The sequence below is a fragment of the Anabrus simplex genome, chromosome 1 (assembly GCF_040414725.1).
Source record: "Anabrus simplex isolate iqAnaSimp1 chromosome 1, ASM4041472v1, whole genome shotgun sequence".
Taxonomy (NCBI): Eukaryota; Metazoa; Arthropoda; class Insecta; order Orthoptera; family Tettigoniidae; genus Anabrus; species Anabrus simplex.
This window is the reverse complement of record NC_090265.1, coordinates 1,674,493,428-1,674,508,590: the sequence shown is the minus strand read 5'-3', so window position 1 is coordinate 1,674,508,590 and position 15,163 is coordinate 1,674,493,428. Positions and strand designations below refer to the sequence as shown.

Here is a 15,163-nt window from a genome sequence, read left to right as displayed (position 1 = left end):
TTGTATAATCTGACCTGCCCCTAATTTAGTGTAATTTTTTTGCGTAGGGTGAGTGGTGCATCCAAAGGAGGAAATATTCATTGCCTCATATCAGTCCCTGTCAAAGAGTATCAACAGAATATTTTATGAAAATTGATCTGGTGATGATTGGTTGAAACTCTTTATCAGTCAATTGATTTTTGTGTATAATTTGTGTGTAAATGTGGATATGTCCTGTTTTTACTCAGTTTTCATGTACTCTTACACCATTACTTCTTTTGGTATGTCTTTATTTTTTTGGTGTCTCCCCATGTCTTCTATAATATACTATATTTTTCATCCCCTTGTCATGCCTGGTTCATCTTTGTATCCTATAGCACGTCTTCAACCTTGAACTTTGTCATTTGAAAAAAAAAAGGCGAGTTGGCCGTGCGGTTAGAGGCGTGCGACTGTGAGCTTGCATCCGGGAGATAATGGGTTCAAATCCCACTGTCGGCAGCCCTGAAGATGGTTTTCCATGGTTTCCCATTTTCACACCAGGCAAATGCTGGGGCTCTACCTTAAGGCCATGGCCACTTCCAACTCCTAGGCCTTTCCTCTCCCATCGTCACCCTAAGACCTTATTACATGTAACCAATCTCGTGATTAGACCCGTATTGAATTTGCTATAATACGCTTACAATATTGTTATTTTTTTATATCCCACCTTTTCAATACAATTGCTTTTGTGTTAGATCATAATGCTACAACACTGTTTTATAGGGACATGTTTCGCTTGAATTTCAAGCATCCTCAGCCTATATAATCATCTGAAGGTTAAGACCTTGATTAGTTTTGACAAATTTGTTTATATATTTTATCAACAAATTAATCTAAAAAGCCACCTAATCGATACTTTATTTCTTTTGCCTTTGGCAAACTTAAAAATACATTAACAAACACAGTACATGTTTTGACCACTGAATTTATTATGTTATTGATTCATTTAATAAATGAGTTAATATTAATTCTTTCAATTACAATGGGCATAAAGCTATGATTAGCCCCGCAGATTTCTGAACATTGACCATAAAATAATCCAGGTCGATTTATAAAAAAACTTGTTTGGTTTGGTCATCTTCAGCTGTATATAAAAAAATCTTCGATGATAACATTTAAAAGCAAGCACATTGGATCTTAAAACTATATCCCATGGGAATCCAAAAACTATTGTACTAAATGCTTTAAATGAAATGGAAGATGAGGGGGAGGGGTTGGGGGTAAGGAGATTTATGTGAATGATATTTAAATTTCTTTTATCACATTCCGAAGAGCAATTCTCGGAAGTTAAATAGTCAACACGGCCTTTTAACCACAAGAATATAACTCAAGGAAGTTATTAAATATCAACAATAAATACATGAAGACTGGTGCATATGACATAAACTTTCATTCAAGCACAAGTGTTTTTGAATAAGTACCTTATCATAGACACTTTAGAATATTTTAAAGTATGTTTATTAAAAACAAAGTGTTTAACATCACCACAGGCGCGAATTTTAATTAAGTTATTATTTTTCTCACAAATGCCTGAAGATTATTACAAACACGAACTTTTTATTCACGCCACCTAATGTTATCAAAAAGAATTTTACCATAGACGCTTTTAAATATTTTAAATATGTTTTTCATCATTTAAGTTTTTAAACACAATTGTAAACGATACTGTAATTTAAGTATCATTCACATAAATCTCCTTACACCCCCCCCCCCCCATCTTCCATTTCATTTAAAGCATTTAGTACAATAGTTTTTGGATTCCCATGGGATATAGTGCTGTGCCCGTTCACACGTCCGCGACAGCTTTCAAAATGGCGCCGACTGAAGGGCCATGTAATCTATAGGAAGCAAAGAATAGACACCAGTTGCGATGACACAGAAGGCCATACACGTCATGGAACGGTCAAGTATTCAGGGTGAAACGGACAGTGGACTGTCTACTGTATTGTTTTACAAAAAAAAAGTAGAAAACTTGATTGTTAAGAAAACTCCATCTTAAATTTTCTCAACGGAGAGTGAGGACGGAATTACCGACCGCGGTATAATTCTTTTAGGAATAACAAAGGATCTAAAGATATATTAAAGGAAAAAGCATCGGAAACGAGAAGAAACAAGTCAAATCACCGAAAAATAGCATAGTTGACTCGAGATATTAAGAAGGAATCACCTACAAGAGCTACGAGATACGCGTGGGTGGATACTCAGCGCAGTGATCTATAGTCTGCAAAGGGAGACCAAGCCAACATAAAAAGGATCACACACAAGAAGAGAAACATGTCCAATGATTGAATCAGAATAAAAATAAGTTTTCCTCAAAATCTACAAGAAGGGCAGACAGAGAATAGATGCACTGAAATCATTACCAACGAAATCGAGGATACGTCAGAGAGCCACGAAAGAAATAATAAAATTAAGGATTACAGACGTCAAAAAAAGAATTATATAATGGCTGTACACTGCACTATAATCATTAATTTAGATGCTGACAAGAAGACCATGAGGATGATGTGCTAAATACACATGATGGACCAAGCTGGGGACCAGTACATCTTGCTATACGACCGAGCCATGATGATGAAGAAGACGGTAAATCATACGACCGAGCCATGATGAGGAAGGCGACGGGAATCCAGACAGCACTTCCGTGATGAAGAAGCGGATGATGTACCAGATGTCCAACCCATGACCTAACCGAAGACCCAACTACATCCATTTGGGAGCAGAACAGCTGAGCGAGCTAAGTCATTTACAATATTTAATCGCATAATTTTTGGTTTGCCTACACATGTACCTTAGGTATGTGCCGATGGGCCAATTATAGACCGATACATAAGAAATGCAAGTGAATGTTACCAACAAAGTGTGAGATATTTAAGTTCGTAGTTACATGATTTAGCAATATAGCAGTAGTTTCTGATGTAATGGATATATACGTCAACGTATATAGGTCAAAATACTCGTATGTAGCGTGAGGTTTGAAAGAGAAGTTTGGAAACAGCTGATTATAATGACATACTGGCAGATTACAGAGATTTCATAGAGGTAATGTTACAAGTTGACGTCACGATTGGTTGCGCGCTGTGTAAAAATAAACAGATGGAATCACGCATTGTTTTGCTTCACAATAAGGGCATTGAACTCAATCATAGGTTATGAGATATAGCAACTTTTAAATGTTGTCTTAAGAAACAGTGTGGTACTTTGACATGGTCTTGTATTTGGGAACGCGACGAGTTATTATTGAGGCTACGATGTTAAGATATTATATGGATGTTGAAATAAGGTTACGATTGTGCTAACTGGAGGAAAGGTATGAGTTATATAGTGATATGAGAAGTTTTATTTGCACTACGCAGGGGCCATCGAGTGCCTGCAGTTTAAGATATCCCACACTACATTTTTTTAGATTCGTATACGTGAGATTGCCCACACCGCTGGTGCGACCTAAGCCAAGGTATGAACAGAATTTACTATTGTAGAAGTATGCTTGTGACTGAATCGTATATCAACTTTAGATGTGTTGTAATGAATATCGGAATACAACGATGCGTTTGATAGCTGTATTTGACCAAATGCATTCACGTCACCGATATATATGAGAGTATGTTTCTGAACACCGCGGCATAGCGCTTGCATAGTAACTGCGTATGAATAAAGTAGCTTGCATTGAAGTAGAATGTTATGGAATATAAGGAAGGAAAGGGACATTGAACCTAAAAGGACATGTGTATGACAGCCAAAGATTATGTTGAAATTAGTTAGATAGCTAAATAGATTAACATTCTGTGTTTGAACTTACATTTTCTCAACAAACTATAGCTAGGGAAAAGCTAGAATAGGAGCCGTATTTAACAGGCACTAGGAACGAATGCCTTAGTTCGTAAGAAGTTATCCATGCACAACGAGAACGTAGCAATAAAACATGAGTTCGGATTTACTCAGATTTATTCAGATTTATTCACATGGAATTATGCATTTAAGTTCACTCATATGGATTCATCCAGTTAAATTTACGCATCTAGATTTACTTATTTCAGTTTGCTTATATGAATTTACTTATTAGTGACTCGTCATTGACCGAGTATTAGCTACAGTTTACCATGTGATGTTCTCAACGCTCAATTCTAACTGGATCGGCGAGTAAATATATCCATGATACAGTTCAGTCCTCCGATTTAAAAATGATGTTTTGGTTCAATTTAAGGTTGAACTTATTAGTGGACTTGAGATACACTTCGGCTTAACATTGTGTCTAAGTGAGACTTGTTTAATTAGTCTTAAAGCAAATGAGCTATCGTACCAAGTTGATTGTGTTGGTATTACACCTATGTCTCAAATGCAGTATGGACCTTAGATGTCCAGTGATCTATTGTAAATATGTACATACTCAATTTTTACTTCACAAAGGAACTGATCTTCATAGTTTAATACTGGATATTGTTTCCCTTTCTACGAGCCAGCGCTGACTCATAATCCATACTTGTTTTTACGCAATTCCAAATAATGCCTTGCATAAAATGCCAATTTAATAATCCAATATTTTATCAATAAATATCTTATTTATTTTCTACAATTGTATGTGTCATGAATTCTTCCATTACAGCCTAGTTCATAACTTAGTTGCTAGCTAAGAGAAGTATTGTGTAATTAAGTATTCCATTTAATCATGACCAGTTCTCACGTAGTCAAATATTCAGATAAAATTTGTCGACGGTTACTACTATTACGTCGTGAGTTTCTATAGGCGTCACCCGTGAGTTGCTAATCTCTTCGTACTCACGTTAAGCATATCCTGTAGTAAGATTACATGTCTTACTTGCCATTAGAAAACCCTGAGGTATCCGCTGAACGACCCCATTTCGCCTGACTAGGGTGCCCAACGACGAGTTGAAATGGAGCTATCGGGTAAAGAATGTAACGTTCGAACAGACGCAGTTGTTACAGTGTTAAGATCCAATGTGCTTGCTTTTAAATGTTATCATCTAAGATTTTTTTATATACATCTGAAGATGACCGCTAAGTGGTCGAAACATGTACTGTGTTTGTTAATGTATTTTTAAGTTTGCCAAAGGCAAAAGAAATAAAGTATCGATTAGGTGGCTTTTTAGATTAATTTGTTGATTATACTCATCGATACGGCCATGAAGTGGACAGTTTGCAATATATATTTTATTACGTTATTGTTGGAATTATAATTAAGCACAAATTTGTCAAAACTAATCAAATACAACAGGTCTTAACCTTGAGTTGATTATGTAGGCTGAGGATGCTTGAAATTCAAGCGAAACATGTCCCTATAAAACAGTGTTGTATCATTATAATCTAACACAAAACCAATTGTATTGAAAAGATGGGATATAAAAAATCACAATATTGTAAGCATACCCTATGACCTGTCGGTGTGACGTAAACAAGTAGCAAAAAAAAAAAATTCATTTGGAAAAGAGTAGGATTGCATGGAGCCAAGTCAAGCAGAGAGTACCTTTTCTTAATTAAGCCTTTTTCTTTCTTTCGTGGGTCTGATTTTCTCGTTATCTTACATTTCCTACATCAAGAATGAAGATTTCTTAAAAACTCTTCATACTCCATGCTGCTTTATTTCTACATGGACATTATGGCCAATTTTGGTTCTGTTTGGTGGTTCTGTGCTGAAACATAGACATCCAGCCAATCCCAAGCTGCCATTTGTATCGACGTACATCGGCAGAGTGCGATCTCGAAACCTAGTTGCCAACTATAATATTTGTATTTGCCACGTGGTTAACTTATTTCAATCAAAGCCTGTGGTATTCTGTATGGTTCGCGATCTTTTGCATTTTTCTTCAGTAATTAGTGTTTTTCATATTAGTCTTCATCTCTCTAGTATAGTATAGTACAGTATAGCATAGTTTACAGTTAGCATAGCATAAGTTAGGACAAAATAGCTGTAGTTTTATTTACATCTGTGTATTGGATAGTGTAGTTAGTTTGTGTGTGTTTAGCATGTCTTAAGTGTAGTTTGGGAAAGACAAGTGGCAAGAAAGTGACTTAGATCAGTGGAGTGTTCCTCTCCATTGTCAGACTCATAGGCTGAACGGTCAGCGTACTTTCCTTCGGTTCAGACGGCCCCAGGTTCGATTCCCGGCCGGGTCGGGGATTTTAACCTTAATTGGTTCATTCTAATGGCACGGGGGCTGGGTGTATGTGTTGTCTTCATCATTTTTTCATCCTCATCATGACACACAGGTCGCCTACAGGCGTTAAATAGAAAGACATGCACCTGGCGAGCCCAACCCGTTCTGGGATATCCCGGCACTAAAAGCCATACGACATTTCATTTCATTTTCCTCTCCATTATTATTTTCACTCCACTTCCTTTTTCTCCAGAAATCTTTGCGTTAACTTAAATTTCTTCTTTCATCAGCAGGTTCCATTTGCTTCCATCTTGGACTGAGAATTCCACCTCACCATATGCAGCATTTTTCAAGTCTTAGTTTATATCCCGTCTACATATACCTACCTGAACCATCAAATTGAATAAGCAGGTTATAATACCCTCTGTGCCAGCGATGTACAAAATTGAATCAATCATTGATAGGAATTTGCAATTAAGTGATGGAACTCACGAAAAACAGTTTGGACAGTCAGAATGCCATGAAATTTTTATGCTTTTGTCTTCGCGCAATACTCACTGTCTATGTTGTAAAATTGGTGTAATGTACAATTGATCCACAATTTATAGATTCACTGTCAATATTGTACTGTAAACTAGGATGTTTTCATTGACTTTTTAATCTATTTGATTAGCATCACAATCTATTTTAATCTCATTTCCTGTATTCAGCCACATTTTATAATGAATGTTGTTGCATTGTTCATATAGATTACTAGTTTTTATTACTTCACAAGAGGATAATGTTCCAGGACATTTGATAAAGTGTAATTATTTTAGGCTGATAATTAGCAAATGAGGTCGAGCAAGATTGTCCAAAACTAGACTTATCCAGGATAAGCTGGTAAAAAGGTGCGAATTCGAGATTAAAAATGTTGCGAGGTTTGCTTATTTTAGCAAGCAGAACCATTTCTTTCCACGCTTCCCTTTCCTCCGCACTTACTCTCTGCTTCTGCTAGATTTTTAAAGTGGTCCAGCCACCCGTTCGATACGGTAAAAGGTACCTTTAATTTGCACACCATTTCTTCGACTTTCTCCTTCACAATAGTCCCGCTGAAAGGTATATTTAAACTTTACTGCTGTTTAAACCACATTAGCAGAGCTTGTTCTACTTCATCGTACTTTTCAGGTTTAACTTTCTTGCAATTTGCTGAAGTATTCCTTGCAGAAGCAAAGATCTCTTCTTTCTTCGCTATAATGCCGTAGATGACTCCATTTTGTCTTTTATTGTTAGTGCCTTTCGCGTGATCTCTTTCCTCTAACTTCCGCTCATTTTCACTTAAAACATTCATACGTTGATATTTCAAGTACAACTAACTTCACTGACTCCTATTCACACTAATTACAACGCTACACTATGCATGGCAATCCGTAGCTTAGGCTGACAAAACGTGTACGACAGTTCGTTAGCATGTGCTTTCTATCTTCCTCTTACCCCCTGTCACCTGCTTCAAAGTTAACGGCAGCAAATGGGAAATCTGGCAACTTATTCTTAGAGATTCTTAGAACCTAAGCCTAAATCGCCCCTGCATTCCTACTGGTGGTCATCGCAACGGGCGTAGTTTCTGGCTGTTTAGCAAGTACCACATGGCCAAGCCAGTATTGAGTTTATTTTCCCGCTTCAATCCTCTTCATGCTATAGGTAATCAAGAAGAGAAACACAGGTTCGAAGTTGCAGAAATGAGTTCATGGAAACGTATCTGGGGTATTACGTGGGAGTGATAAAGGCACAGTAGCAACACAGCACATCTAAACGTAAACAGCAGTGTTGCCAACTTATATTTTCAAGATCCGCTAAATACTACTAAAAATCCGCTAAAATTCTGCCCAGAAATCCGATCTCAATTAATGAGCAAGAAAATGAGAAATAATAATAAGTGTCTGCACTCGCGTGATCTGTGAGTTTCACTGGGATTAACCCCCTGCCTGCGAGCCGGCAAGCGAAAACTTGTAGGTGTTTTACTGCCGGGTGCAAACTAGGTGAATCCCCTACCTCAAGGGCCACAGACAAAACAGGCCAGTTCCAGTGTTGCCACCTTATATTTTCAAGATCCGCTAAATACTACTAAAATTCCGCCAAGAAATCTATCTCGATTAATGAGCAATAAAATTAGAAATAATAATACATGTCTACAAGCTGATGATGGTGACATAATAGAGCACCGAAACATGTACTGTCATAAATAATGTTGTAAATATCATCCAACAACATTGTATTAGTATTGAAAAGGTGGAACCTGATAGACTTTAATTAATTGTTGTCATAGTGTGACGTCGTATGGCCTTGGCAAGCCCAAACAGGTTCCGTGACACCAGAGACACGCTGCAAGCGCTCAACGGTCTAACACGATGCAGGTTGCGCTGAGACTGGAGGGTTCCAACCATGGGCTGCTTTGAGCGGACGTTTTCTATCTCAAGGGGCTCTAAAATCTGAGCTGTTTAACCGGGAAATATATTTACAACAGATCACTTTAAATGGGGGAAAATATACATATATCTTAATGCAGCAGATCAAGGGACCAAGAATACCACACTTCTTAGGCGGGAAAACTTCTTATGCGGCAACTTCTTAACCAGATTTCACTGTAGTACTGACTAAGAGGATTAAAATAGTTTTGTACGATTTTGTAAGAAGTTCAGCTGTGTATACGGATTTAGCATGAAATTCATAGTCAGTAACCTCAAGATATGGCAGGGTATATCACTGATTCAGAGGATAGTGCATATTTTCTTGCATCTAGTTAAATTCAGAATGGCTGTTCCCATGTACATTTGTAGCGAGGTGTTATCATTTCTCTACGTGTGCTCAAAATATGTTTTCATGATATATGTACGGTTAGGTTAGGTGACGCTCTATGAAGAAGAAAACTGGCCTGTTGACCGCAGAGGACTCTGGAGTGATATAATTTTTTTCAGAATGAAATTCGAAAGATAACAAGCTGTAGTGTGGATATCATCCGCGAAAACGCAAGTTTTGAACAAACTGATTGCAGTTTCGTACCGTTTTTAATGTGCGTGAGGTTTTCCCCAAATTTTACTAAAATTTTGATATAACAACAATCCATTATAGCGAGTAAAATTTTCGCCGTTATGAATTCTTACTATAACTGACTTCTACTGTAGTCCCAGATCGTTCTATTATTACAGAAGTTGATAATATTGACAATTTTTCGGGTCTTTTTTCATGTATATTTAGTTTTTAGGAATCATGCAAGTTAGTGAGCAATATATATTATATCAGGACTAATTTACTTTGTATAATACTTATTGTTTTTGCTTGTTTCAGGATGGCTCGTAAAACAAAGACGAAGTACTTCTATCATGGCAAATTGGACTGGGATGAAAAGAGCTCTGCTGGACGATACGTCAGAGACAATTGCAAACCTTTGCGGGTGAGATTTTTCTGCCATGTACTAAATGTTATTTGCTAGAAATGGCTTCAGATAATGGATTATGATCAATGGTTTATTGAGAAACATTATGCCCCATTTGTGGTTCTACGAACAAGATATTGAAATTATGTGACAGACTCAAATAGCTACATTTAGGGCATACCTATAAAATATTTATTTAAACTTATGATGTGAGTGAAATGGTTCTCCAGCTGGATGGTGGATGAATTTGAACTTCAAATGAAAATCGAAGATAGGTTCCTTACTTCACAGTCTAAATTTCATGGGTCTGAATGGCATATCCTTAAATTTCCTTGATTGTTTTCCGTACAAATGCATAAATTACCGTATGATTCTGAATACCACCCGAAACCGAATAATACTTGCACACCTAAATTTCTAACGACAAAATTTGGAAAGAAAAAAATTCATGTTTGCTTACCGATTTGTTTAAATTTGTGCAAATGTCACAAATTTGCTAATTAAATCACCTTACGAGTAATAAAAATGTTAAAAACACCAGAAATGAGAAATATTAATTCATTGTACAAATCGTCACTATTCCAATGTCATCAGAACTACCACCATCACAACTTCGATCACTGTCACCTTCCATAGTCTTCCTCACTACCATCCATAGAATTTTAAATTCCACATTTCTTGAAACTCTTCCTCAACAAGTCGTTGAAGATGCGATCCCATGCAGTCTTCATACATTTGCATAAAAGTTCTTCGGGTCGTTTCACTCGTCCGCTGGTATCAGTGCGTGATCGCAGGCAGGCGCCATCCACTTGGTGTAGAGCTGTTTCGATTCAGCTTTGAAAGGCTGGTTCACACAAACTTCCAAGCTGTAACATAGATGCCAGGACTCCTGAAATTATTGCCAATAATTTTTCCTTCACTTATCGATTCCTTTACGGAGTCTGTAGTATACCCGCAATAACTGTTGAGCACAAGCAATAAAGCTCGCAGGCGACATTACCGAACACATTTCACCCAGTCCTCAATTAGCTCACTGTCCATCCATCCAGATTCTGGGGTTCAAATTAAAATATGAGGCAGCATATTTCCTTTCGGAAGTGTTCTTTTCAGAATGACACATGAAGGCTGTTTGATTCTGTCAGCTAACATACATAATATTACCTTGCAGTGGGTTTTATCATTACCAACTGTCCCTATAGTAACACTTTTAGACCCCTTAATGTGAACCGTATTGTCTAGTGGCATATTTTGGAATAAACAGGCATCTGATCAGAATTCCCAACTTCAGACAGCAAATAGGAAGTTTGCTTCTGCAAACGAATAACTTGGCGATCGAAGGTAGTCAACTTTTCTTCGTAGACAACAGGTTGACGTGAAATAGATGCGTGTCTTCGCATACACAGTCAGTTTCTTCAATAAAAGTTCCTTATCCATCCACAGCTTGCAGTAAAATCCTCCTTAAGTTACTTCGCAGTCTGTAATAATTTCAGCGGATAGACTAACCTAGTTCATATCTTTTAGTCGCGTATTTATAAACCCATTCAATTTCAGGGAACTGTGTAATCTACCCTCGGAAAGTTCTACGATCACCGTTACTTTTTAATAACATTTCCTTCTTCCTCCAGTCGCGAATACGATTCGTCAATATCCTGTTTTCTGCCGGCAGCACGATTTCAGAGAGTTTCAGCTTCCATTACAACTTTCAGTTTCTCACACACACACTTTTTAGAATTCTTCACTTGTAACCCATATATATGACTTATGTTACTCAGTGAGAACGGTGTGCCAGAAAGTGCAGAGTTTTATACACTAAAGCAGCAGAGGTAGAAAAAGAGCCCATGCAACGTGAGGATGATCTCATTCAGGAAACAAGATCAACCAACTTCCTATTATAACCAGTAATACTGACTGAGATGCAAGAATGCACAGATGCCAGATATAAACAGCATTGCACTGCACACAACTTTAAGCATCTTACGCATAGGAGGAAACTTAATGGTCTCTTGCTATCCAAAGTCAGACAGACACAGAGCTCAATAGTATAACATTCGATGCAGAGTTTAGAAGGAGCGTTGTTGGTAGAGTCCAAAGGCTGTGGGTAAGGAAAGCAAGAGGTATTGGGCATACCAGAAAAGGTTTCACAAATCATCCTAACTCTCACGGAAATGTCTATGATAATAAAATTTCGACTGAAGTGTGAATGAAATTGAAGTTTTGAAGTAAAAGCCTATGAAATGTTGCACTTAAGACAGTTAACTTCATTAACAATGCTCTATTACTAAATATTAACAAGTAACTCATAATAATAAGCAAATTTGCAAGTGTGCCACGAACGTAGTTGCACACTTGTGGGTGGGGTTAGTAGGTAAGACTCATGATATCCCCTGCCTGTCATAAGAGGTCACTGGAAGGGGCTACAGGGGTTCTTTACTTGGGAGCGTGGTTTCGCGACCGCGGGGCCCTTAGCTGCCATTGCTTCCACTCATGCAGGCTCCTCACTTTCATCTATCCTATCCAACCTCCCTTGGTCAGCTAGTGTTCTTTTCCAACCCCGACAGTATTACGTGTGGAGGCCTAGGGAGTCTATCATTTTCACGTCCTTTGTGGCCCTCTTCTTTCTTTAGCCAGTACCTTCATTTTTTGAAGTGTCTTATTCCTTTAACTTTTTCTCTCTGATTAGTGTTTCTAGAGGATGGTTGCCCAGTTAACTCTTCCTCTTAAAACAATCACCACCACCACACGCAGTAAACAGAGAGCTAATCACACTCATGGTTTGGCTGTTTGATAATTGAGCAGCAACTGTATGATGCAATGGCTGTTCCACTGTTGACACTTCGCTCTTTCCGAAAGGTACTTTAACCCTTTGGGTTCTGATTTTCCGTTCATTTTATGTCGGACCTTTAGTTTAACTGAGTTGCTTTTTCTTTGGTGATAGTTTGTTGCTGTTTTTTATATTTATCAAGTCAACCAGTCGCGGCGTGGAACCTGATATTTGCAGATCGTTGTGTGACAATTGCGGTATTGATGTTTATTTCTTCACTGATTCTGAAAGTGATATTGGTGTTGCCGAATCAAAGAAATTGAGGTGGAAGATAATGGCAAAAACGGTGATGTAGTGGTTGATGAATGAAGGTGACCGTGATTTTTCAATGTGCTATGGAATATACGCCTCCTAATACAGGAAAGAAAGTGGTAACCTCAGTGTAAAGTTATATAAATAATATGCAGCAAAAGCAGAAAATAAGAGTGAAGCGAGTCACAAGTATTTTCAGGATCAATTTATCATGGGGTTTATGGGCGACATTACGAAAAAAATGCCATAATCACGGCCAATGGAGCAGCTGTATTGAATTTTGTCTGACTGGGAAGCTACATTTTGTAGATGCTCGCGAGGCCAAAAATAAAATAAGTGAGGACTGTGACGTGTGTTCCAACAGGAAAGTGAAAGGAGGCAGAAATGACACATTTTATTCTGAGACCTGTCCAGGGAGCCCTTAACGGTTCCCAAACGTACCACACTTTCACAAAATATCGCTGATAGTTTGGTTAATGATAGATAATAAGGAAATGTGCAGTTCATATTTTTAATGAAAAAATCAACATTTCATCTATTATCCACGAAACGTTTAGTCATACTTCAGCTCCCTAGTGCTGAATTGGTAGAACTCGGTTATCTTTGAGATTCGTATTGGCAACCTTTGACACAAAAACTATGAATCAATTATGTATCGCCGTGAGACATCTGGCGGTATAATTGCAACGCTTTACATACTTTTGTTGTTTTCACAGCAAAGTCAAAATGTAGGTGAGGATTGAACATGAGTGAGGAAAATATTACGGGAGATATGTCAGCAGCTAACTTAAGATGACTGATCGAGGCATTCCATTCAGTATCTGCCACAGATTGGTAGGGGTATTTTTGCAGAAAGGTGAACGAACTGGAAGAGGAATACTGGAGGAATGACAGTGTCATCAGAATAGCCATGGACGAGATTGTAATCCATAATACTGCACATAGCAGTGACTATTGTGAAAGTGATATTTCTGAGAATTCATGCTAGAAACAAGATATGAATTGAGAAATGTTATATAATGTAATATGTTGTGTGTGACTCAGTTGTTTTATAAGATAAAGGTTTAGAAAATTCATATCGATCGATCCTACTATCGATTCAATTCAGATTTAATTGCCATTCAGTTGGCAGTATTACCTGAACCGGGGTAGCTCCCTCCTTACTACTCACCCCTGTTAAATGAAGTATCACTAAAATATGATATGAATTTCCTTCCCATATCTAATGTTAGATTGGGCCTGTGCAGGATGCAGGCAGGAAATTAATTAGACCCCTAAGGCTTAATGCAAGAGTACAGATCAACACTTGAAACTAAACATCTTTTTGAAGTAAAAAATTGAAATAAACTGGTTTCAACGACGTACATAACATATAACGTTTACACAGAAGTAATAATACACATACAGTATAACTTATATGTGCTTTACCAACTTGCTTTCCTTATATTTTAATTTTTAAAAATTATCTTGCATGTAATTTGGGATACGAAGGTCAATCAAATATAAACAGGATTTTTGTTCCTGAACATCAACCGTTGGTAGGACTGGCCCCGTGCTTCTGCTATGCTTAGGTGAGACCGTTAGAAGTTGGGAGAGCGTGCTGTTAGATATTTCCCGCAATTTTGTCAGTAACGCTCACGATGTCTGAGCAACAGGTGCACCCCTCCACTGCACAACGGATAATTGTAAAATTTCTAGCTTGTAGAGGAGTTACAGCGGCATAAATTTGCCAGAGATTGACTGCACAGTTCGGTGATCAAACGTTGTCAAGGACCGCGTATGTAAGGAGTGGCGGAGGAAAGGGTAGGCAGCACCAATGAAAGCCAAGACTAGACTGTCAGCTGGCAAGGTTCTTGCAACGGTTTTCTCGATTGGCGAGCCATTTTGCTGATTGAATTTTTGCATGAGCGACGCACAATCACTGCTGTCTACTACTGCAAACTGTTGAACAAGGCGAGGGTTTCATCATCATCATCATTTCCCTTAATCTAGCTGTAGCCGGGTAGTGGCAAATATTCTTTCGTCGCTCATTCGCTTTATGTGCCCAAACCATCTTAGTCGGCTCTTCTCTATTCTATCATTCATTTTTTCCACTCCAAAGGTTTCATATCCCCGCAAAAGACGAGACCAACCGATTCGACAATGCGTAGCCCCGTGCTGCAGCTCTGTCTCCAAGCTACAGGAAATGCACTGGACTACACTTGCTCATCCTCCTTACAACCCGGATTTATCGCCCTGCGATTTCCATTTGTTCGGGCCGCTTAAACAAGCTCTAGGAGGGCAACGATTTGAAGATGACGAGAGTGTGGAAGACTTTGTGTGCAACTGGGTAGTGACACGACCCTGTTCTTTTTACGATGAGGGCATCAAAAGGCTGGCCATTTGCTGGGAAAAATGCATTTCCAAAGCAGGAAACTGTGTGTAAAAATAAATTGTAATTGCCTTGTGTTTTTCAATAAATGAATTTAAATTTTTTTAAATCCTGTTTATATTCGATCTCCCCCCGCCCCCTCTCTTAAGTATAGTGCAGGTCTTTGTAGTTGACGC

At 38.1% G+C, this 15,163-nt stretch overlaps 1 protein-coding gene across 6 annotated transcripts in view; it reads left to right on the top strand.

Annotated features, from left to right (window-relative positions):
* The window catches only part of LOC136858677 (serine/threonine-protein kinase Doa), a 283,440-nt gene that overhangs the window by 211,773 nt on the left and 56,504 nt on the right, over positions 1–15,163 (top strand). For all 6 annotated transcript variants that reach the window (XM_068225660.1, XM_068225659.1, XM_068225662.1 and 3 more), the window contains one exon: positions 9,456–9,561. In XM_068225660.1, the coding sequence (XP_068081761.1) occupies positions 9,456–9,561 (106 nt within the window). The remainder of the gene's footprint in view (positions 1–9,455; positions 9,562–15,163) is intronic.